At 41.6% G+C, this 24,314-nt stretch overlaps 1 protein-coding gene across 1 annotated transcript in view; it reads left to right on the top strand.

Moving 5' to 3' along the window:
- AREL1 (apoptosis resistant E3 ubiquitin protein ligase 1) overlaps window positions 1-21,181 on the top strand; it is a 35,631-nt gene extending 14,450 nt beyond the window's left edge. Inside the window, exons 4-20 of the mRNA XM_061611737.1 lie at window positions 316-542; window positions 1,513-1,750; window positions 3,534-3,703; window positions 3,784-3,964; window positions 6,040-6,287; window positions 6,654-6,731; window positions 7,185-7,326; window positions 8,037-8,158; window positions 13,755-13,830; window positions 14,053-14,162; window positions 14,664-14,843; window positions 14,970-15,095; window positions 15,269-15,398; window positions 15,539-15,597; window positions 17,068-17,157; window positions 17,731-17,906; window positions 18,180-21,181. Of these exons, the coding sequence (XP_061467721.1) occupies window positions 316-542; window positions 1,513-1,750; window positions 3,534-3,703; window positions 3,784-3,964; window positions 6,040-6,287; window positions 6,654-6,731; window positions 7,185-7,326; window positions 8,037-8,158; window positions 13,755-13,830; window positions 14,053-14,162; window positions 14,664-14,843; window positions 14,970-15,095; window positions 15,269-15,398; window positions 15,539-15,597; window positions 17,068-17,157; window positions 17,731-17,906; window positions 18,180-18,282 (2,456 nt within the window). The 3' untranslated portion in view covers window positions 18,283-21,181. The remainder of the gene's footprint in view (window positions 1-315; window positions 543-1,512; window positions 1,751-3,533; window positions 3,704-3,783; window positions 3,965-6,039; window positions 6,288-6,653; window positions 6,732-7,184; window positions 7,327-8,036; window positions 8,159-13,754; window positions 13,831-14,052; window positions 14,163-14,663; window positions 14,844-14,969; window positions 15,096-15,268; window positions 15,399-15,538; window positions 15,598-17,067; window positions 17,158-17,730; window positions 17,907-18,179) is intronic.
- The last annotated feature ends 3,133 nt before the right edge of the window (window positions 21,182-24,314 follow it).

Here is a 24,314-nt window from a genome sequence, read left to right as displayed (position 1 = left end):
ATGAAGATATTTTAGTGCCTGAGGCAGAAAATTAAAATGGTGCTCCTATGCCATGGTGGTAAAAAATCATAAGCTATGTGTTATTTACAATGGTTGCCCTTTAATAGTACTTCAGAATCTTCTGTCTTACACTGCTAATGGTAGGGCTAGCCCTATGTGGTGAAACTGTACCCCTTCTGAGATCTCCAACATTAAATGTTGTGATTCTGAACTGGAGTGTCTCTGAGTGGTGCAAAGTCTCCAAACCTCCATAGTGATGGAGTTTTGATATCTTGTTAGATTTTAGAACTACCAAGTATTTTTTCCTTGTGACAGGTGGGATCACAGTATCTGTGGTAGCTTTCTTTTTCACCATTAAGTTCCTCTTTGAGCTTGCCGCACGTGTAGTCAGCTTCCTCCAGCATGAGGACCGGGAGCGCAGAGGAGAGCGGACCATTTATGACTACGTGCGAGGCAACTACTTGGACCCCCGCTCCTGCAAAGTCTTCTGGGATTGGAAGGACCCCTATGAGGTGGGCCACAGCATGGCCTTCCGAGTACATGTAAGAAAATGTTTGTTTCCATGAAAATTTGGGGATTGGATCTAGGTTTATTTCAAGACAAACTTCTTTAGGGATTATGGAATTATTTCTAGTAGGTTTTTGTGCCAGTTTTGTTACACGGGCTGAACTTTTTCATGCTGATAGATATCAACACCACAGACTTCAACAATATCTAGGGCAGTCTTTCCCAACCTTTGGGTCCCCAGATGTTGTTGGACTACAACTCCCATCAGCCCCAGCCAGCATGGCCAATGGTTAGGAATGATGAGAATTGTAGTCCAGCAACATCTGGAAACCCAAAGGTTGGGAAAGGCTGATCTATTTATTATTTTTATTTTATTTATTAAATTTATATACCGCCCGACTAGCAATAGCTCTCTGGGCGGTGAGCAATAGCTAGGGGATATATAATATGCATTTGCTTTTATGTGAATTTGTGTGAGCTTCTGACTGCTGAGTTCAAATAGGTCATGCTTGGTAATCTACTAGTAACAGTGTATCATTGTACCCTTTCCTTCTGGGCTTGTTTTTGTTGAATTTGCTTCATATTCATATTAACATTTGGAGGTCACATATCATAAAAGGCATGCTGATTTTTTGTAAATGGTGTAAACATTTCTACCAAGGATGTAACAGAGAGAATGAGGCTGAGGCTATCAGTTATTACAGGGACAGCGTATCTCTGAATACCAGTCACTGGGGGACAACAACAGGAGACGGCTATTTTACTCATGTCCTGCCTGTGGGCTTTCCACAGACATCTGGTTGGCCACTGTGAAAAACAGGACACTGGTCTAGGTAGGCCTCTGGTCTGATCCAGAAGGGCTCTTCTTATGTTCCATTCATCACCCTAATTTGGGGCACTGATTATGATATGGAACATTAAGATGTTTTGCATTTGTTGATGCAAGAACTTATCTAATGTCTGTGCAGCTTTCTACTCACCTAAGCTTCTTAAATCCCCATGTAGTTATTCTACAAGAATGGCCAGCCCTTCCCCGCTCATCGTCCCGTGGGCCTGCGAGTTCACATCTGCCATGTGGAGCTAGCAATGGATATTCCTGTGACCCAGGAAGTGCTTCAGGAGGCCAGTTCCAATGTGGTGAAGGTGGCATTCACTGTGCGCAAGGCTGGACGCTATGAAATCAGCATTAAACTTGGAGGCTTGAATGTGGCATATAGTCCTTATTACAAAGTCTTTCAGCCAGGTAAGTCCTGGTTAGGCCAATAATTAGTCAAGGCATAGATAGGAAAACAGTATTATCTTAATATTTGTTTATAATTACACAGACTAGAGTACTTATTATGTTGGGAATGAGGTTGATTGTATAATCACTATTTAGTTGATGGTCAGACCAGAATGAATAATACCCATCTAATAGGGAACAAGTACCTTTTGAAGAAGGTGAGTCTGTAATTCATGACACATTCTCCTTCTCTATTTTTTATAACATATTTAGAACTTCTGATTAAAAAGAGCTTATTTTGCTAGCTTTCATCAAGTTCATTACTGGTTATTGGTTTAGTCTCTTCACAGTCTACCGGAATCTGATGAAAAAGAGAAACTAATTTGGATGTCATTACCATATTGATAGCACCTCATCCCACCTCTCTGGATGGTGTAGCTTGGCCGTTTCACACAGACAGATGTTAAATAGCACTGGGGACAAAATAGAACCAGTAGCACATCAATGTATAATTGCCATAGAACAAAGCAATAACCCCTGGCACCAGCTTCTGGAAATGGCCATTGAGGCAGAAATAGAACTACTAAAGCGCAATGCCCCCATTTCCAGAATTCTGTTCCAGAGAAGTACCATGGCCAATGATATCTGAAGCCACTGGGAGAGCAATAGATTTGCACTTCCGCATCCTTCTCCTGGCACATATCATCCATCAGGGAGACCTTGGCTGTTTTAGTGTCAAACCCTGGCTTAAAGCTAGATGAAAATTGATCCAGATAATCAGTAGCATCCAAGAATGTCTGGAGTTGCATAGCAACCACATACTCAGGCAGCTTGTCATATCCCAAAGGATATGTTTGTAACCAGTTGATAGTTGGTACAGATCTTATGGTGAAGAAGTGTTGCTTCTTTGCCACTAACACTACCATGGCATAGATTCTAAAATTAGGTTTTATCTGTATTGTGTTAGATTCACTTTGAACCTTGCACCACCTACATTTCAGTGGCTGTCCCATCTGCTTTATTGCTCACCACTCTTAGGTAAACCAAGAAGCTAAATAAACTCTATTCAGTGGGTAAGAATGCTTAAGAGCAACCGTGTCAACCACTCAGATTATTTCTGCAGTCCAGAGTATAACCAGGACATCAGTAGGAACACCAGCCATACTAGTTAGTTGATGAAAAACTATTTGAATCCACCAGTCCCCAGTGGCAGGCAGTTCTGATTGGTCCTGTATTCCTGCAGGTTGAGGGAGCCTAAACTTCACCATCAAGTTATATGAAAAAGTAGCAGAGATTACATCCCTCACATCCAGATCATCTTCTTATCCAGTGAGAATACATTTTGGAGTATGATCTGCCATGTATGTTGGGTCAATAATAATGGCTACTAGCCACAATGGCTATGTTCCTCCTCCACTGTTGAAGGCAGTAGAAGTAACTGGGAATCAGAAGTGGAGAGACTGCTGTGGCACTCAGATCCTGCTTACAGGCTTCACATAGACATCTGTTTGGCTACTGCAAAAACAGGATGCTGGACTAGATGACCCTCTGGCCTGATCCAACAGGACTGTTCTTAAAAAGATGGAACGGCCACATGGTTGACATTGAAGGCATGAGCTGTCCACGCTATGCATTTCATTGTCCAGCAGCTTTAATTTCTGCTTCTCTACTATTATTGCATTGCTACGTTTAAACCCCACCCCACCTCCATATTTTATATACCTAATTACATACTTTTATTCTCAGCAAGTGCTCCTTATAACACTATGTGTAAGTTGAAACTGTGTGTTCTTCCTTATTTCAGGAATGGTGGTTCCTTCCAAAACCAAAATTGTTTGCCATTTCTCCACTTTGGTGCTGACTTGTGGGCAGCCACACACTTTACAGATAGCTCCCAGAGACGAGTATAATAATCCTACCAGTAACTCAGTATCACTGATAGATGAGCACAATTACAGCCTCTCAATCCATGAGGTAAGTGAGGTGTGCTCATTTTTGCTTTATCTTAAGATATCTCAGTGTGATCAGGTCTGACATATATTCATTTTGTCTAGCTTGGTCGCCAAGAAGAAGAGCCTTCCGATGTTCTGTTTGAGAAGTCTGTGGTGTCTGATCAACAGACTTACCGAGTTTTCCTGAGACTCACCCTACTCCGTAGGGGATGTTTCCGTGCCTGCATCTCCTACCAAAGCCAGCCAATTAGCAATGGAGAGTTTGATATAATTGTTTTAAGTGGTAAGTTTAAGAAAGGCATTATTTTCATTTCCAACTCATCCACACAATGTGGTTGTTAGCCAGGGACAGTTAAAAGTTGATGTATTTGATTTGTTATATTTGTATCTTGTCTGTACTCCAAGAGGATTATTCTGGCACTTTAGTCTCATAACAAACGTGAGGTTAAGGAAAAAGTGACATAACCTAGTTCACCAAGTGAGCTCTGAACTTTGTCTTAAACCTGAATTTTCCATATCATATATCTAGTCATTGCACTACATTGGCTGTTTCACAGTCTCATAGAAATATGGCCTTCCTAGCATTTTTAACAGATAAATAATAATCATTGTCTCCTTGTTGATTTTGTGAAGATAAAGGAAGGCAAATGAATAGTAATGTTAAAACGTTATTTTCCACTAGTCATTCTGTTCTGGATCACTCCGGTTAAGGAATAAAAGATTTTTAAAATGTGAAATACTGTGGAATACATAGCTGAAGTGCATTCTCTATAGTTGTAATCCAGAGAAACTTTGGCTAACCGCATATTATGCACAAATATGGGTAAGATAGCTCATCTCTTTGTTTCTTTTTTAAAGAAAAGTAGTTTCAGGATAGGAGAATTTAGAGTAGGGAAGTGGCAGGTGGAGAAAAGTTTAAACATAGCCCTCTGCTTCTCTACTGCAAATTCAATCCCTCAATCCCATTTTTAATTTTAAAAAGTTGGGTTCAGCTGCACACATTTGCATCTAATGTCTCGTTTGTTTATACAATGTATAGGCTGACCTATAACCAAAGTTCTCTGGGTGGCTTGCAATTATTTAAACAATATTACAATAAAAAAACGCAACACCATGATAAAATCACAAATCACTATAAAACAGAGAACAGAGAAAAATTATCTTTGCAACAACAAATCAATTAAAACTGAGGGCAGAGGAATAAAATCTACAGAATCAAAATAGTATAAAACCAAAACATAATTTAAAAGGTCTGGAAAAGTGAAAACCAAGGGGCCACTACTGAAAAGGCCTCTTCTCTCCTACCACCCGCCATACCTCACTAGGTGGGAGCACTTGGATGTTCTCAGAAGGCAAACCTGGGTTCAGGTAGATACATGTAGGAAGAGGTAATACTACAGATACTCAGGCCCCAAACCATGAAGGGCTTTAAAGATCAAAACCACCACTCTGAATTGGCCCCAGAAACAAACCATGAGCCAGTGAAGAAGTACTAGCATAATATGTTCATAATGCTCATTCCCGGTTAGTACTCCAACAGCCATCTTTTGTACCAGCTGAAATTACTGGGCTGTTTCAGAGACAGATGCACATATAATGCATTGTAGTCATCCCAGTGGAAGATTATTAGGGCATGGATCACTTGCATCAGGTTATTACAGTAGGGCCCCGCTTATACGGCGGGTTCCGTTCCGGACCCCCGCTGTAAAGTGGAAATAGCCGTAAGGCAGAACCCCATTGACTTTAATGGGGCGCGTCGTGCGAAAATTATGCCAAAATGCCGCAAAAGCGGCAAAATTGGCTTTTAAAGGGGGAGGAAAGCTGCCACATTAGTGGAACGCCGGGAAGCGGAGCGCCGAGAAGCGGGACCCTACTGTACTGTCCCTTTAAGGTTGTAGCTAGCTAACCAGTCAAAGCTCGTAGAAAGTGCTCAGTAGTGACAAAGATGGATCAAGGAACTTTCCCAAACAACAAATCTGGTTCTACACAATTATTTCTTAAAAACTGAAGAGGGTGATAGGAATTGAGTTGTTTCTGACATCTTTAGTTTTTGCTGAAGAATCTAATGGTTAATCATGGGGAAGTTGCCCAGAGAAATAAACCTCAGGTAAATGGATAGCGGTAGTTGTCTGGCCCCCTTCCTATGCAGCACAAATGAGATCTTGTTTCCCTTTATTAGGAAAGATTGCCCATACAGATTCCAAATTCTCCCCCCCCTTTTTTTTTCTTTTTTTGGTATATCCAGCAAGATCAGACAACTTTTAAAAACCAAACTGCCATAACCTGTTCAGTATGTATTTCCTGAAATCTTGTGCGCCTTATGTCCAGTGTTACACCAGTATGTTTTGTATCTTGCAGAGAATGAGAAGAATATTGTAGAGCGAAATGTTTCTACCTCAGGGGTCAGTATCTATTTTGAGGCCTACCTTTACAATGCTAGTAGCTATGCCAATACCCAGTGGCATCTTCCACCCCTGCATTTGGGTCCCTCTCAGCGCCGACCTTCCACTGCTACTGAAGACGAGGATGAAGACTCGCCTTCTGACAGCCAGACCCCTGAGAAAGTGAAGAAGCCAAAAAAAGTGTATTGCTATGTTTCACCCAAGGTAAGCACAGCTTTCTTATATTCGCCCTTCAAACAATATCAGAACTAGTTGCACATGATTTATTGCTATTATATATGACTGCTGTTATCAATCAGCTTTCAAGAATTACTTCAGTGTGATTATTACTGTTGTGAGAGGCCATATATTATGTTGTGAAATGTCTGGTATATTTTTCCAAGAAGATATTGGAGAGGAAACTGTTCAGGACTTCTTGGCTTATTGCTGCACTAACTAAAATCTGAACTGTGGTTTCATTGTATGATGGCCGCTATATTGGTCCAAAAGAATGGGCATGGCTATTCAAGTTCTTTCAGTTTCGTGCATTGTTGAACACATGGCTCATCATTGTTTTCTTTGGCTTCAAAGCAATTCTCAGTAAAAGAATTCTACTTGAAGATCATTCCTTGGCGCCTCTTTACCTTTAGAGTATGTCCTGGTACCAAGGTTAGTTGATAAAATTCCCAGGTGAGTAATCAAATTTGCTCTTTTGTTTTGTTTTGAGGGAGATGCCTAGGGGGAAAGGTTTGTTCCATTTGTCAGTTTATATCACGGAAGCTTGAAATCTTTCACAGTCAGCATTTTAGATTGTGCTTGGGAGCCTGCTATGGTCTTCCCCTATATTGCATCCTCTGCTTGGTCATAACTTTCAGCTTCTTCCTTTTTGTAATTTCCTCTCCTCCCCTGATGAAACATGTACTGAGGCTCACTCTGTGGGAAATGGAATTTATAAAAGCATCACCTCAACGGTATGCTTGACAGCAGCTTTGCTGCTAACTGATTCTGAGCAGATAAGAGGGGCAAGGGAATGTGTACAGAGGGTGATATCACCACATCTAATCCATGTGCTGAGCTTTCTGGTGAATTATTCCCCCCTTTCCTGCATTTCTTTGCTGCTAGTTTTCTTACCATGGGCCTGACCCTGTACACAAACTGCTGACACTGGTGGTGGATGATGGGATTCAGCCTCCTGTAGAGCTGAGCTGCAAGGAGAGGAACATCTTGGCGGCCACTTTCATTCGCTCTCTGCATAAAAACATAGGTAAAAAGTCAGGGGCACAAAATTCTATTGCTTAGTGTCTAATGCATCCCAGCTGGTATAACATAATACAAAGGACAGCTGCCATTCTGTGGCGAGGACAGTGACTGAATCACCACCTAGTTCAATGTTTATTTATGAATGTTGAGTAATTTAGCTTGACTTGGGATATTGTAACTGATTATAGAGCAATTGCACACCTGCCCCTCCCCCGCTTCTGAGAAGAGTTGTAGTCCATTGATCTCTTTGAGATATCTCTTTAGAGGAGTTTGCATATTTGTAACATATCCTGTATGTGTTGGGGAGATTATTAATTCTCTCCTCCCCAGCTTCTCAACTTCTGAAAACTCTGTCCTGTTTTTTATAGTCCCAGGATGGGGAGATTGATGTGTGACAGAGAACCAGAGTGTGTGTGTACAAATACAAATTTTTATTATGGTTGTACTCCTTTGTTTCCTCAAATAATTTGTGAATCCTTTTGGGGATGATGATTGGTCATTTTTGATGACATTTCTGTGATCTGCTATGGGTTAGGACTAGCTGTAATCTGAGGCTGTGCACAGAGGCTGTTTTAGGGCTCTATGGTAGACTCTTTTGACTTTGGCTGTCTTTTACATATATAGTTAAAAATAGCCTCTGGATTGAGGAAACAGATATGACCCTGTGAGGTGTTATAAAGAAAACAGATATGACCTTGGGTTTGTTTGTTTCAGGAGGCTCAGAGACTTTTCAAGACAAAGTGAACTTCTTCCAGAGGGAGCTGCGTCAGGTGCACATGAAGAGACCCCACTCAAAAGTTACACTAAAAGTCAGCCGCCACAGCCTTCTGGAATCAGTGAGTGCATCTGTGATGCAGAAAGCTTGGAGGATACTGTATTTTTAGAGAAGATTCTGTAGATTATTCCCTTTCCATTCCACGTTCTTTCACTTTGAGCTAGATGATGTCGAGGTAGTACTTCATTCACAAATAATGTACTATTATATATCTTCTTCTGAAATCTATTTCATTGACCGTGGCCAAAGACATCTGCATTAAGCAGACCATTAGCCATTTCTAACGTGGCAAAGCCTAGATGGGAAGTTGGTCTGCATAGTGGAAAAGGAACCTGTAGCTCTTGGGAGTCCCCTGGTGCTGATGCAGATACTGCTACCACCAAGCACTGACTTATCAGACACTTGCTCTAAAAAAAAACACATTTTAATACCTAAAAGCATTCTCCATTGAATCCCAGTCTTCCTGTTATGCAAACTCTTACAACATAATTAGTTTTAGGGCTGCTGACAGACAAGATCAAGGGACTTAAACTACCAAGTGGGGCATTAAAACACTTTATGTGGAAAATGAAGACCATTGTGTGAATCAGAGGATAGGCTCTCACTCTTGAGCAGCGAATGACTTAAAATCATGCCATCAGGGATTTTTAGTTTACTGTTCTTTTGCGCTGACTCTAAATGAAACTGAGATTCTATGCCTTGGCATTTCTAATCACTTTAAATATTTTGTTCAAAGCAAGCCTATACTTGTGGGACCAATGCATTAAAAATGAGAATATGTATCAAGAAACGCTTGTGAGCACTTAGGAAGTGCTTGAAATCTTGAAAGATTTATAAACTTTCACTTTTTTATGTCAACAGCTGCATTCCCTCAGTTGAGAGTATTATTTCAAACACATATCATGCTTTATAGACACAAGAATCTCTTGGGGTCCTACATACCCACAGTGGGTGGGGCCAGAACCAAAAGTGGACTCCCTTTTCTTTCTGTCATTCCCCCACCCCATTTTTTCCTCCTCTTCTCTGCAAACAACTGCTTGCAGTGTCCTAAAACACAGATGGCTTCAGCATCTTTCAAATACTGTACAACAAATGAACAAACAACTGACCTTCTAGATTCCAGCCTTGGAGCATTTATGAGAAGGCTTAAACTACAAAGAATCAAGTTGACTCTGGCAATTACAAAGCCTCTGGCAAAAATACTCTATATGAAAGGCAGCTGCAGCAACCACTGTGTGTAAAACGAATTGGAGTCTTCAAGCATGAAAGTTCAGGCTGTGTCAGCATGTAAATGCAGCGGTCTGCTGAGGGATGAGCAGACTGCTATGTTCTCCCTCCAGTAGCCTACTGGGCAGGAAAAAGTAAGCTTTTCTCTCTCCCTGCCCAGTATGGAAATGTCACAGACTGAGAGCTTGCAGGTGGGTGTGGGGTGCCATGGTGGATAGGAACATGGATCTAGGCCTGAGGCTAGTGGTTCCCCATAGCTCTTGTAGATCATTCTTCTCCCACTGTAGATCCCACCTTGAAGATGTGATCACCGCAGTATTTGAGTTTTCAGCCTGCAAGAGGGTGGAGGCAACCCCCCCATAACTGTTTTCACTAGCCTCTTTGCTGAGTGGCGGCTGAACCATAATTCCACTGTGACCAAGAGGCAGAAACCTTGAACTGGCTTTTCTATATTAATAGCACAATTGTATGTATGTTTACTTGGATGTAAATCTCACTGAGTTCAGCAGGGCCTATTGCCAGGTACATATGTATAGGGTTGCAATCTGAGATTTGGAGGAAAGAGTAAAGACTAATTCTTAGGCTTGCTGATGTCAGTAAGCCAAGGAAGGTTGTTATAAAGTCTACACTTCAGAGACATATAGATAAATTTAGTCGTTTTGGCTTTCAACAGATTAATTTTTTATATAGTGTGCATCCACATGCTTAAATGTAGGTCTCCTGTACTATACTTGCCTAAGAATGCCATTGTGCTGGAAGGGCAGGCCTCATCTCATGGAAACATGGAGGAGGAGCAGCAACAAAGCAGGGATATGGCCTGCAAACCATGTTTGTGCATATTCTAACAATACTGAGATCCTCTCCTACCCTGGTGCAGCAGTGAGGTCAGAGAGAGACAGTAAGAGAGAAAGTGGCAGTTTAAAACAGAAGAGGTCTGAACAGATTGGGAAGAAAGGAATACTGAATGTTGGTTTTAAAAAAAGTTTTAAGAAAGAGAAATAGCAGAGATGGGTACAGCACAGAAGCTAACATCGAGAAGTTAACATGGGTACCACAGAGCCTTTCCCAACTTCCCTTCTTGCTGTATTCAAACCTCTCCTGTTTAAAACCACACTGCTTTCCTCTGTATTTCTCCATCCCTGCTTTACACAACCCCCTCCTGTTTAAAATGGGGTATGTATGTAAAGGGAGCTGCAAATTAAGAGGGAGGAAGAGGCATGGAAGTGGGGGTGGTCTGTGCAAGGGGGAGTTGTGAAAATGAGGGAGGAAGAGGGAAGAAAAAGGGATCAGGTTGAAAACGGGGAGCAGTGGTGGGGTTTGCAGAGGAAGGAGGAGGAAGGAGAATGGGGTGAAGATGAAAATGGGTACAAAGGGGGCTGAAGAATATTGGTCGCTTCATAATTGGGAAGAAGGTGAGAAGAGTGCTTAGTAGTTGCAATGTGTGGGATGAGGCAGAGGTTAGCATGTGGGTGGTCTGTGTCCAAAGGGGGGGTACAGAAAAGGAGGGGGAGGCAGAGGCATGAACATGAGGTGGAGATGAAAACAGGTACAAAGTGGGGCTGCAGAAGAGAGACGTAGCTTCAGAAATGGGGTTGGGAAGGTGAAAAGAGAGCTTAGTAGATGCATGGGGTGGGAAGGGGAAGCTCTAAGGGATTACCATGGTGGGGTTGGCGAACAGTGCAAGCAGGGGTGCAGCCACTAGTATTATATATATATCCATATAAAAACATATACACGTCTTACACATTAGAAATAGAAATGTAATCCAAAATGAGGGGAGAAACGGATATGCAAAAATAGTTCTGAGACGAATCTGGGAATTGCATCCGAGTACCAAAGAAGAGGCCTTTGGTAAATGGTATTTTCATGGTATTTGGTAAAAGTATTTTAAGCCAACCCTAGAAGACAAGCTGTGGAGGGGGCAAGTGGGAAACACTTCTATTATGCATTGAAGAGCAGTATCTACAGTATGTACAGTACAGCCAATTGCCAAGAAAATCCAACACGGTCACATTTGACTTCAAAAGAGGAAACTTCACAAAAATGAGGGGATTGGTAAAAAGAAAGCTGAAAAACAAAGTCCAGAGGGTCACATCACTCGAAAATGCTTGGAAGTTGTTTAAAAACACTATATTAGAAGCTCAACTGGAGTGCATACCGCAGATCAGAAAAGGTACCGCCAGGGCCAAGAAGATGCCAGCATGGTTAACGAGCAAAGTCAAGGAAGCTCTTAGAGGCAAAAAGTCTTCCTTCAGAAAATGGAAGTCTTGTCCGAATGAAGAAAATAAAAAAGAACACAAACTCTGGCAAAAGAAATGCAAGAAGACAATAAGGGATGCTAAAAAAGAATTTGAGGAGCACATTGCTAAGAACATAAAAACCAACAACAAAAAATTCTATAAATACATTCAAAGCAGGAGACCATCTAGGGAGACAATTGGACCCTTGGATGATAAGGGAGTCAAAGGTGTACTAAAGAACGATAAGGAGATTGCAGAGAAGCTAAATGAATTCTTTGCATCTGTCTTCACAGTGGAAGATATAGGGCAGATCCCTGAACCTGAACTAACATTTGCAGAAAGGGATTCTGAGGAACTGAGACAAATAGTGGTAACGAGAGAGGAAGTTCTAAGCTTAATGGACAATATAAAAACTGACAAATCACCTGGCCCGGATGGCATCCACCCGAGAGTTCTCAAAGAACTCAAATGTGAAATTGCTGATCTGCTAACTAAAATATGTAACTTGTCCCTCGGGTCCTCCTCCGTGCCTGAGGACTGGAAAGTGGCAAATGTAACGCCAATCTTCACAAAGGGATCCAGAGGGGATCCCGGAAATTACAGGCCAGTTAGCTTAACTTCTGTCCCTGGAAAACTGGTAGAAAGTATTATTAAAGCTAGATTAACTAAGCACATAGAAGAACAAGCCTTGCTGAAGCAGAGCCAGCATGGCTTCTGCAAGGGAAAGTCCTGTCTCAGTAACCTATTAGAATTCTTTGAGAGTGTCAACAAGCATATAGATAGAGGTGATCCAGTGGACATAGTGTACTTAGACTTTCAAAAAGCGTTTGACAAGGTACCTCACCAAAGGCTTCTGAGGAAGCTTAGCAGTCATGGAATAAGAGGAGAGGTCCTCTTGTGGATAAGGAATTGGTTAAGAAGCAGAAAGCAGAGAGTAGGAATAAACGGACAGTTCTCCCAATGGAGGGCTGTAGAAAGTGGAGTCCCTCAAGGATCGGTATTGGGACCTGTACTTTTCAACTTGTTCATTAATGACCTAGAATTAGGAGTGAGCAGTGAAGTGGCCAAGTTTGCTGACGACACTAAATTGTTCAGGGTTGTTAAAACAAAAAGGGATTGCGAAGAGCTCCAAAAAGACCTCTCCAAACTGAGTGAATGGGCAGAAATATGGCAAATGCAATTCAATATAAACAAGTGTAAAATTATGCATATTGGAGCAAACAATCTTAATTTCACATATACGCTCATGGGGTCTGAACTGGCGGTGACCGACCAGGAGAGAGACCTCGGGGTTGTAGTGGACAGCACGATGAAAATGTCGACCCAGTGTGCGGCAGCTGTGAAAAAGGCAAATTCCATGCTAGCGATAATTAGGAAAGGTATTGAAAATAAAACAGCCGATATCATAATGCCGTTGTATAAATCTATGGTACGGCCGCATTTGGAATACTGTGTACAGTTCTGGTCGCCTCATCTCAAAAAGGATATTCTAGAGTTGGAAAAGGTTCAGAAGAGGGCAACCAGAATGATCAAGGGGATGGAGCGACTCCCTTACGAGGAAAGGTTGCAGCATTTGGGGCTTTTTAGTTTAGAGAAAAGGCGGGTCAGAGGAGACATGATAGAAGTGTATAAAATTATGCATGGCATTGAGAAAGTGGATAGAGAAAAGTTCTTCTCCCTCTCTCATAATACTAGAACTCGTGGACATTCAAAGAAGCTGAATGTTGGAAGATTCAGGACAGACAAAAGGAAGTACTTCTTTACTCAGCGCATAGTTAAACTATGGAATTTGCTCCCACAAGACGCAGTAATGGCCACCAGCTTGGATGGCTTTAAAAGAAGATTAGACAAATTCATGGAGGACAGGGCTATCAATGGCTACTAGCCATGATGGCTGTGCTCTGCCACCCTAGTCAGAGGCAGCATGCTTCTGAAAACCAGTTGCCGGAAGCCTCAGGAGGGGAGAGTGTTCTTGTACTCGGGTCCTGCTTGCGGGCTTCCCCCAGGCACCTGGTTGGCCACTGTGAGAACAGGATGCTGGACTAGATGGGCCACTGGCCTGATCCAGCAGGCTCTTCTTATGTTCTTATGTTCTTATCTACATAGAAATTAGTTTCATAAAAATGAGAACTCATGTTAGCCTCTTAGTTGCAGACATCTGTTTATGCTGCATTTTCCTTATGTTTCTAGTCTCTGAAGGCAACAAGGAATTTTTCTGTTTCTGACTGGAGCAAAAACTTTGAAGTGATTTTCCAGGATGAAGAAGGTGAGTTAATTTGTCATTGTATTAGTGCTCTCGAAGAAGGGAGTTAACATGTCTGTATGGCTTTCTGCTGCTAATGACCAAAGTTTTCTGAAGCTTCCCTAATATGTAGCAAGCATTCATATATTGCCCACTACTCCACCTTCATTTTACAAATAAATGTGTTGTAGAGGGCACAGGACTCCTGCAAGATCTAATTGGCCTTGGATTTGTTCTGTCTTATAGCCCTGGACTGGGGAGGTCCTCGCAGAGAGTGGTTTGAATTGATCTGCAAAGCTTTATTTGACACTTCCAATCAACTTTTTACCCGCTTCAGTGACAATAACCAAGCACTGGTGGGTATTCTTCCTCATTCATGATGGAAATAAGAAATAATGCATTTGTTTATTTTCTATTGAGGATTCACATTCTTCTTCGGGCTCTTTCTAATTTGTCCTATAAGCAGAAAGGGAATTGGATTGCCTCTTTCATAAGGGTATTAATAGGCAAACATAAATAAGAAGAGGAATTGGCATGAGTTATATTGAGAAATTCCTGTGGAGTGTGGGAAAAGTGCAATCTGTTCTTTGACTTCCTAAGTCTTATTTTTTAAAATATAAAATGTATATGATACATCTTTGTATATGCTCATGTATGCCTGTTTCAATGCTATCCAGAATACATAAGACTAGAAGGTGGATCCTCCAGTATGTACAAGAGCTCTGCAATATGAGGATGTGAAAGCCTTTTACCACAGTGTACAAGAAGAGTGCACGGGGCTTTTTCAGGTGTTTCACCTAACTGTAAGCTATTACTATAGTAATTGCTGCATTAACTGTGAGTTCCCTTGTTTGTAGGTACATCCCAATCCGAACCGGCCACCTTTTCTGCGGCTGAAAGTATATGAATTCGCAGGACGCTTGGTTGGAAAGTGTCTCTATGAGTCATCTTTAGGAGGTGCTTACAAGCAACTAGTGAGAGCTCGTTTCACTCGGTCTTTTTTGGCCCAAATCATAGGATTGCGGATGCATTATAAGGTAACATTGCCCCTAGTCTTTGCTCTGCTTTGAAGTATAAAGCAGAGACCAAACATGGTTCCACAGCACAAACTAAACTTATTTTCTCTCATCTTCCCTCTCCCTCCATGCTGATTTTTCTCTTAGTATTTTGAGACTGATGACCCAGAGTTTTATAAATCTAAAGTTTGCTTCATCCTGAATAATGATGTGAGTGAGATGGAGCTAGTTTTTGCTGAGGAAAAATACAGCAGATCAGGACAGCTTGAGAAGGTAAGAGCCATTGGTTAGGATTGTGCACTCAGAATTCCTTTTAGCAACAATGGGGAAAGGAGCACTCTCTCTCTACAAAGGGAAAGAAGTAAAGGGTTCATCATTGTGTGGATTTATAAAGTAGGTGCGACTTTTCACCTCCACACACAAATTCTCTTATGCCTTGTTTTCAGGTGGTTGAGCTAGTTACTGGTGGTGCTCAGATGCCTGTAACCAATGAGAATAAATTTTTTTACCTGAATCTGCTTGCACAGTACAGACTGGCCAATCAGGTTAGAGAGGAAGTGGATCACTTCTTGAAAGGTAATGCAATGTATAACCTGTGTTTTTATTAAGCGTTTAAAAATTAGTACAACTTGCATTAAACAGAAAACAACAAATTGTGTTTTATTGATGCCCTTTCCTGGTTTGTGTGATTCTGTATGTATTCTGCTGTCTTCTAGGTCTCAATGAGCTGGTTCCTGAAAACCTCCTGGCTATTTTTGATGAAAATGAACTTGAGGTAAAATTGGGTATTTGCTAGCTTTGAGACTGCTGCACCTTCTCAGATGAATGTAAGATAGGGGTAGGAAGTGTAAGGAATCCCTATTCGCAAGCGTTCTCTATATGGATATAACATGCATGACTTTAACTGTACTGACATTTATGAGGCTTCCCATATAAGCTAGGTAAAGCTGTTTTACCCAGTATGTAAGGTATGTTCACTCAGAACACAATACCTATTGGTCTGCTGGGCAATTCAGTCAGCCTCTCCAATCCAGTTGAATCTCTGCTCTTCCCTTCCTCTGCTTCTTAGTGATGAAACCACCATTGGCTGATTCTATGGCCCCAGCACTGCAAAGTCTCCTTTCCCACTCTGTACCTTGCCTACTATCCCTGTTCCTGCCTGCTTTTTCTGTTTCTTAAGTACAACCTGGCGGCAACTGTCCTTCACAGGAAAAGTATTTGGCCAACTTACTTATGATTCATTGTGCTTATGATAAACCTAATGGTGAGAGGAAAGCTATAACCCTACAATATATGCCACATCAGAGATATAATTGTCATTAGAGAATTTTATTTTTTTTAGCAAGAAGGTTGCATACTGTAATACTCCAGAAGTATAATTTGAACACCATTTTGTCAAGTCTCCATTGCAGCTTTAGAGCAGGAAATCTTAAAGCCTGCTTATTTGGCAAATAGCCAGGGTTTCATACCACTCTCTACCTTTGGAGCGAGGATTTCTTAACTAGAAAAATGAATGGTTGTGCTGTGCTTTAACCAAATGTATAGTCTAGCTGCTATGTTGTCAGTGTGCGGTGGGCTTCTGGGGAGTCTACATGGGCTTCGAATGCATGGTACCACCAGTACAAATGACAGCTACTTTGAAAATGACCTCCTCCCCTTTTGAATTTTCATATTTTAGTTTGTACCAAACAAGCTACTGCTTCTCTGTTTCCTTAGCATCATTTATATAATAGGAGACTGTTTTGCTTTGTAACTTGAATGAAAGCTTATTTGCATGCTGTGAATCAAAGTAAAGAGGCGCAAGTGAGGCCTGCAACAGAAGGAGTACTTCTGTTCAGGGTTCCAGCCATTCTTTTCCTCCAAGCAAGGCCTTCCATTCTTCCCTTTTCCTTTTCCAACTGTCACTCTCCACTTCATGCCTACTGAACATGCTCAGTTCTCATTGAGCTGTTTTTTAAGGTTTTCTTCCCCACCCATGAGGGGTTTTTGTAAAGATTTTTTTGTACCTCTGCAAACCTCGAGGTTTCCTTGAGCAAGCTTTGATACCTCTTCATTGTTTCTCAGTGGCCTTATTAGAGCTACAGTCTTGTTGGCACTCGCCAACTAAGTTCACAGTTAGAAGTAGTGATATTCCTATCTTTGAATTTTGAGCGTCTAAAGGTGCAGAGCTGACTGTGTTAATTGAATGATACCTAGTTTGAAGGAAAAACTACTACTTCTTGACTGAAATTTTATTTTCTTCCAGTTGTTAATGTGTGGTACTGGAGACATCAGTGTCTGTGATTTCAAAGCACATGCTGTAGTAGTGGGCGGTTCTTGGCACTTCCGAGAGAAGGTAGGAAGGATTAATTCCCTGCTCCACCAAATGGGATTGGTTGTCCTGTGTTCAGGTCATAACTGAAGCAGTGATTATGTGTTGTGAGGAAATAATATTTTTTGGTGGAGTAATAAAAAAGCAAAGATTGGAACAATAACCTTTTAAATCTGAACCTTGTATGTAGATTTCATTATGTTTTTCTTTGGTTTGCTTTTAATATCCCAGGAAAGCTCTTTGTATGTGTGTATGCCATGCTTTCTTAGTTAAGGACTATTCTTTGGCCAGATGTTTTAAGTTATTTAGCACTCCTGTATTTTATCTCTTTTCATTTTTGCTGTTGTGAAACTGGGCTGTGTGTGTGTGTAAAATCCTGTGAGATCTGTAGAATCGTGAAAGATCCTAAAGAAACATCAAATGTAATGCTGGAGCTTAAAGGGAGAGATTATTTTGTGAGATAGGAATATGACATTTATTAATTCATTTTCTGGCCTGTTCTCATAACTGAGCGGTTTTGACATCTTTAAGCTGTTTGTTTTTCTCCCTGTGATCTGCCACTGTTTTGCTTCCCATACTTCTTGCTGTGTCTTCCAGGTTATGAGGTGGTTTTGGACAGTGGTCTCCAGTTTCACACAAGAGGAATTGGCCAGGCTGTTGCAGTTCACCACTGGTTCTTCTCAGCTGCCTCCTGGAGGATTTGCTGCACTTTGCCCATCTTTCCAGATCATTGCAGCTCCAACGCACAGTACACTGCCAACAGCCCATACTTGGTGAGTACCTGTTGGGGGCTGTCAGACTGAGTGAGATGAGTGTTTCAGTTGTCCATAGCAAGCTTCACATTGATAATGAGCAATCTTTCATTGATCCTGAAGTGAATTGCCAATGCTATATTTTGAGATAATTTTTAAGGCCTTTAGCTGCTCATGTGGTGACCAAATATCAAACGGGTTACCAGTGAAGCAGTTACCCCTTTCCTTGCCTCTGAAATGCTGAAAGCATTGTGTTTGTCTTATGTTAACTACTAGTTTTGTTCTTCCTTTCAGTTTTAACCAGCTGTGCCTCCCCACTTATGATTCCTATGAAGAGGTGCACAAGATGCTTCAGCTGGCCATCAGTGAAGGCTGTGAGGGTTTTGGCATGCTCTGACTCCCTCAGGAGGAGTCCATCGAGCTTCCTTAATTCTTCAGGGCAATGCCGAGCCCCATTTTACTACTACAGTCTCATGACCACCCTATGGACCATGGAGAACAGAGCAGAGGCACCATGCAAACAGAAATGTCAATCTGTGATGCCTCATGGAGGCCTCCCCATGTCTGAAGTATGTCATTGGGAGCACATCTTGCCCCTTTCCTATCCGAGTATGGTACATGAAATGAAGTGGCGTTCTTCTCTTGTGACATGGTACTTGCATTTTCACAGGGCATCACATGTCTGTTTTTTTGGAAGGAGAAAGGCCAATATCAAAAGTTGCAATTTGGTACAGGAAGAAATTTGTACTTCATAATCTGATTCCTTTGGGGATGAATGGACCACTATGGAGCTCTAAATCCCCAGATTATGGAAAGCCTTAATACTTTTCCATGCCTTGGCCAAGTTTTCACACAAGTTAATCTCATCTTGGATGTTACTGGAAGGCATAAAATCACCTCACCTCCCTTTTGGTACCTGGTCCTGTATGGTTTTTAATTTTCTGAGCAACTTTCCCTGGATGCTGCCACCGCTTTTTCTTGTGGGGGAGGGAAGGTAGCATTTTTGACACAGGAGCTGGTCCTGAGAGTAACCTCATTCTACCTCCACCACCAGGAGCTGGCAACAGGATATATGTCTGAAGTGTTTCTGACAGGGCCCGTAAACTTGTGCAGGAGCTTGTTTCCCCGGCACCTCCTAATTTCCCTTCCTTAGAGAGGGTGGATGGACATATTTGTCTGAGATCTAATGCTTTTCTCAGCACTGACCTTTTTGGGTTCTTTGAAGGCAGTGGTGGTAGGCCAAGAGGCAGCTATTATTTGTGTGCATCAGACGTACATTTGTATCCAAGTACAATGGAGTGATCAGTATTGGATGGAGCCCAGTACCTCAGTCTCTCTCCTATTCTACTGGGTCAGGTGTCTACCTCTACCACGTGACAACAAGAGTATTACTTCTCTAGCATGCTTCATGCAGAGAATTGATACATAAGGCATTGATACCTGTGCCCTCCTTTCCTTCCAGTTGTCCTGTATTCTGTGTTCTGAGCATTCCATGACATTTGGGGTGTGGGTTAAATTGGGGAAACTGATCCAGGCACTAAAGAAGTGGGTCCACAAGGCAACACAGTACACTACCCACTCTTCAGACTACATGAAGAAAGCAATGTGAGCTGTCCTGTATAACTGATATTTTCATTCTGAATATATCCTTTCCACCACTCCCATTTCCTTGGCAATAAAGGAGTGGGAATTCAGGGATCCTAGCTGGCAGTCTAGCCATTTTTTTGTCAGCAAAGCCAAAATCTGATTGGATTGTGAACTGAATATTTTGTTGGCACCTAAAGTGCATTTCTCCTGGTCAGGAGAGAGATGTTAGTAGCTGTTAACAAAGTGAAAGGAGCCTATAGTCTGACTGCCTGGACTGAGGGAGGTTTTTCCCCCAAGGCTAGAATCTTAATTGGATTCCTCATAAAGGCAAACGTAAGAAAAATACAGTTTACAGTTATGCCAGCATTTCCAGTCCAATCATTCTGCCATAGATTAGGGCTATAGCTTTCTTGAGATGGCATGTCTTACTGTTTTTAATTTTGAAGATAGCTGTACACTTTTCTGACATAAACTGAATATTTTGTAAAGTAGAGGGGGAAAGACAGATTGCAAACTTGCTCAAACAGAACACTTTATCTTGATTTTCTTGACCTGAATGCATATTGCATTTGTATAGAAGTTCAAGCCATTGTTCGCCAAAATGTTAGAACTCTGAGTATTGGGGCAACTCAGGAATCCCTTCCCTTTGGGGCATTTTTAGAGACCACCACTGTATTTTTCTTCATGGCAGGCATTTTTTCCTCCTTTAAGCAGTTGCTCTTTTTGAAAGCATGTACATGCCATCTTACTGCACTAAGGGTGGCTTCTGTAATCAGTGCAGTTATGGCTCCTGAATGCCTTTTAACACTACCCACTGCTCTCCCCAGGGACCAAAAGGAGGTTATGCTGTGCAGCTCAGCCAGTTGATGGTTGTGGGGTGCTGCCTGGTGCTGTTCCAGTCCTTTGTCTTGTTCCTTGGTCTTGTTCCTTCACCTATTGAAGGCTTTTCCAGCCATGGCTCGAGGTTGGTTCTGCTACATCTTCCTCAGGAATCCCCTCCTTTCTGCGTTAGAGCTCAGCTGTTTTTATACTGAGGACTGAGTGGCTGGTTATTCAGCAGAGATCCTCTGCTTGAAACCACTCTCCTAATAAAATGTATTTGGCACTTCTTGCCTCTTTGCAGATGCCAAGGATTTTCTTTTTACACAAGCACAGTCAGAGCAGTTGTGGATGCTACTAGTTCTTAGCTAATAATGCGCTTGGTTTTTTTCCCCTACTCTCGCCTCCATCATCAACAGGTTCATTCCTCCCAACACTTTATAATTTTCATGTGCAGGATCTGATTTTCCTAACTCTTGCCTGTTCTTTCTTAACCTTGTATGTCCTCCTTTATTCCCACAGGAGGACACGGTACAGGTTGTGCTCTAGTCGTTTCTACAGTCTGTCTGTGTTTTGAAGAGGTTTCTTTATTTTCATTGGCCCTTATTTGTTCCATCTAATGTTAAATGCATCACTTTCCAGGATAGAGATTATGCTCATGGTACAGAGATACAGTAGATCCCTATCCTTTGGAGCTGCCATGGGTACTGAAGGACTTGGCCTGCATTTGAGAACTATCTTGCATGTTTTAGAAATCAAGACCTATTACTTTAGTTTGGCCAAGGCCTATTTCCAGATAGACAGCTCTAAAAAAATTCAGCAAGATTATGTAATCCTCTAATAGATTATTCTGTAAATAGTTTGTACAATAAATAAAATATTTAAAATATGATGTGTTTGTCATATATAATCAAAACAAGATTCCTATTTGAATGACTACACTTGCCTTCTCTGGACATGCCATATAAGTGTGCCATATAAGGGTATATCTAGTGGACCTGTGTTATTGCAGTTCACAGAAGGAAAATTCTACTGTACTGGTCATTTTACTATAGACCGCTTCACACATTATAGGAACTTCCTACTATGCCTTTGAAAATGCAATTTGTTGCAGGTCATCTAACGAACCATTTTTTTCAGCTTTACAGAAGTCAAAATGGATGAACTTTTATATGGTTCTCTTAGGTTGTTCATATTTAATCAAATAGCCACATTATTAAAGTGTGTGTGCATATAAACTTTTCAAAATAACTGTTTCACAATACAATCAAATATAGTACAAAAATAACCCAAATGAATAAGAAATGCATCATAAAATGGTAGCAATCATAAAACAAAGAACAAGTGGAAAAACTATTTTGAAGCAGCAAACTTTTAATTATGATGAAAAGCATATAAAAACATATGGTGGGCTTCTCTGGAATGGGATTTCCAAGATGTAACTAGAGAGAAGGCTCTAGTCTGAGTGCCTGCCAATCTCATTTCTGTTAAGGAGGCAAAGTCTCCCAATTTGGTGATGGAAATAATATACGACAGATGACACTTATTCAGGTGCAAAGGGTTCAAGTCACTTAGGGCTATATAGGTAATAACAAGCACTTGAATTCAGCCCAGAAGCTACCTGGAACCTGGGGTAGAGTAAGGAAGACCTGGGCTCCTTTGGGAGGAAGGGTGGGGCAGAAATAAATAATTCTTGATCAGGTGCTATATATTATAGCAGGGATGGAGAACCTCTAGAAAGTCTTGGAACTCAATTCCTATTAGCCACACCAACATTGCCAATGGGATGATAAGAGTTGTGGTCCAGCAACATCTGAAGGGCTACAGGTTTCCCATCCTTTGGTTCCCCGAGTGCAGATTAACTATGATCATAGTTTTGTGAAATGGTGATTCAGCCTTTCAGAACAGGCTTGGGTAAATACCTTTCTGTGTCTTGACTCCTTAAGGCATTTTGTTGCCAGCATTTGTCCTCACTTTTTTAGTGATATCATCTCTAGGACTTGTTGCATTTAAAGGACAAAAGCTCATTGCCTCTTGTTGGCCACTAGAGGGAAGTCTATACTTAAAATATATCTACCATCTTGTCTTGCATACTCACGATCATAAATCTAAATTGCAGTTCTCACTCTTGAGAGAAAGTGCATCCTTAAGATGACTGTGGGGGTTTGCACAGAATAATTATTTATTAAAGTTCTATCCCTCTCTTCCTCCCAAAGGAGACTATGGCGTTGATACTTTAAAAAAAAAAATTAAAACATTATAAAGCATTCTCATATTTTTACAAATAATTTCAAGGTTGCCAGGAATAGCATATTTCAGCTATCAAATGTCTGGGTAAACAGACATTTTCTTAAATTTCTCTTGAATGTTAATGACTGACAAACACGTCAACAGGGATGGCATTCCATAAATGAGGAACCACTACTAAAAACAAAACCCTTGTAGTAAGACAGTGGCAACCAGACCACTTCCAGTGAGGCTTCCTCTAGTGACCTTAGGGCCTGAGGTGATTGGTATTGGGAGAGATGCTCTTTTAGGTACTTGGGTCCCAAGCTGTTTAGGGCTTTGCTATTACTAATAGCTTCAATTGGGCCTGCTAGCTGTCTATAAGAAACCTGTTCTTGCATCCATGTCAAAGAACAGAGAAGATTCCACCCCACCCATGGTTTCCGTTCACATTTTATGGGTAATACAGGGATTCTTTTTTCTCCTCCAAACTTTTTCTATTAAGAACACAAACATAACATCATAAGCATGTCCCATCCAGAAACATTGAGATATCACGCCCCTCCTCCCAGCAGGAGCCCAGAGCGGCAAACAAAAGCACTAAAAACACTTTAAAATATAAAAGCAGACCTTAAAATACATTAAAACAAAACAATTTTAAAAACATTTTTAAAAAAGCTTTGAAGACCTCTTTTAAAAAGGGTAAAAAAATGTTTTTTTTTTTTAAAAAAATTTGTTAAAGCATATTAAAAAGCAATTCCAACACAGACTGGGATAGGTCTCAACTTAAAAGGCTTATTGAAAGAGGAAAGACTTCAAAAGGTGCTGAAAAGATGATAATCTTTAAGGGGAGGGAATTCCACAGGGTAGATGCCACCACACTAACGGTCCGTTTCCTATGTTGTGTAGAATGGACCCCCTGATAAAATGGTATCTGCAGGAGGCCCTCACCTGCAGAGTGCAGTGATTGACTGGGTATATAAGGGGTAAGACAGTCTTTCAGCTATTCTGGTCCCAAGCTATACAGGGCTTTGTACACCAAATCTAGAACCTTGAACTTGGCCCGGTAGCAAATGGGTAGCCAGTGCAATTCTTTCAGCAGCAGAGTGACATGTTGGTGACACCCTGCCCCAGTGAGCAGTCTCGCCGCCGCATTTTGCACCAGCTGCAACTTCCAGACCAACCTCAAGGGCAGCCCCACATAGAGTGCATTACAGTAATCCAGCCTGGAGGTTACCAGTGCGTGGACAACAGTGGTCAGGCTATCCTGGTCCAGAAACAGCCGGAGCTGTCTTACCAGCCAAATCTGGTAAAAGGCACTCCTAGCCACAGAGGTCACCTGGGCCTCTAGCAACAAGGATGGATCCAGGAGCACCCCTAGAGTACGAACGTGCTCCTTCAGAGGGAGTACAATCCCATTAATAGGCAACTGACTAATTATGCGAACTCGGGAACCACCAACCCACAGCGCCTCCATCTTGCTAGGATTCAGACTCAGTTTATTGGCCCTCATCCAGCCCACCACCAAGTCCAGGCAGCGGCCAAGGGCTTGCACAGCCTCTCCCGATTCAGATGTTATGGAGACATAGAGCTGGGTATCATCAACATACTGCTGACAGCTCACCCCAAATCTCCTGATGACCGCTCTCAAGGGCTTCATATAGATGTTAAAACAGCATGGAGGACAAGATGGTACCCTGTGGCACCGCACCGCACAACTGCCAGGGGGCAGAAAGACAGTTACCCAGTGCTATTCTCTGAGAGCGACCTTGGAGATAGGATCGGAACCACTGTAAA

The sequence above is a fragment of the Rhineura floridana genome, chromosome 2 (assembly GCF_030035675.1).
Source record: "Rhineura floridana isolate rRhiFlo1 chromosome 2, rRhiFlo1.hap2, whole genome shotgun sequence".
Classification (NCBI taxonomy): Eukaryota; Metazoa; Chordata; class Lepidosauria; order Squamata; family Rhineuridae; genus Rhineura; species Rhineura floridana.
Note: the sequence above shows the minus strand (reverse complement) of the source record. Positions and strands in the feature narration are given on the sequence as shown.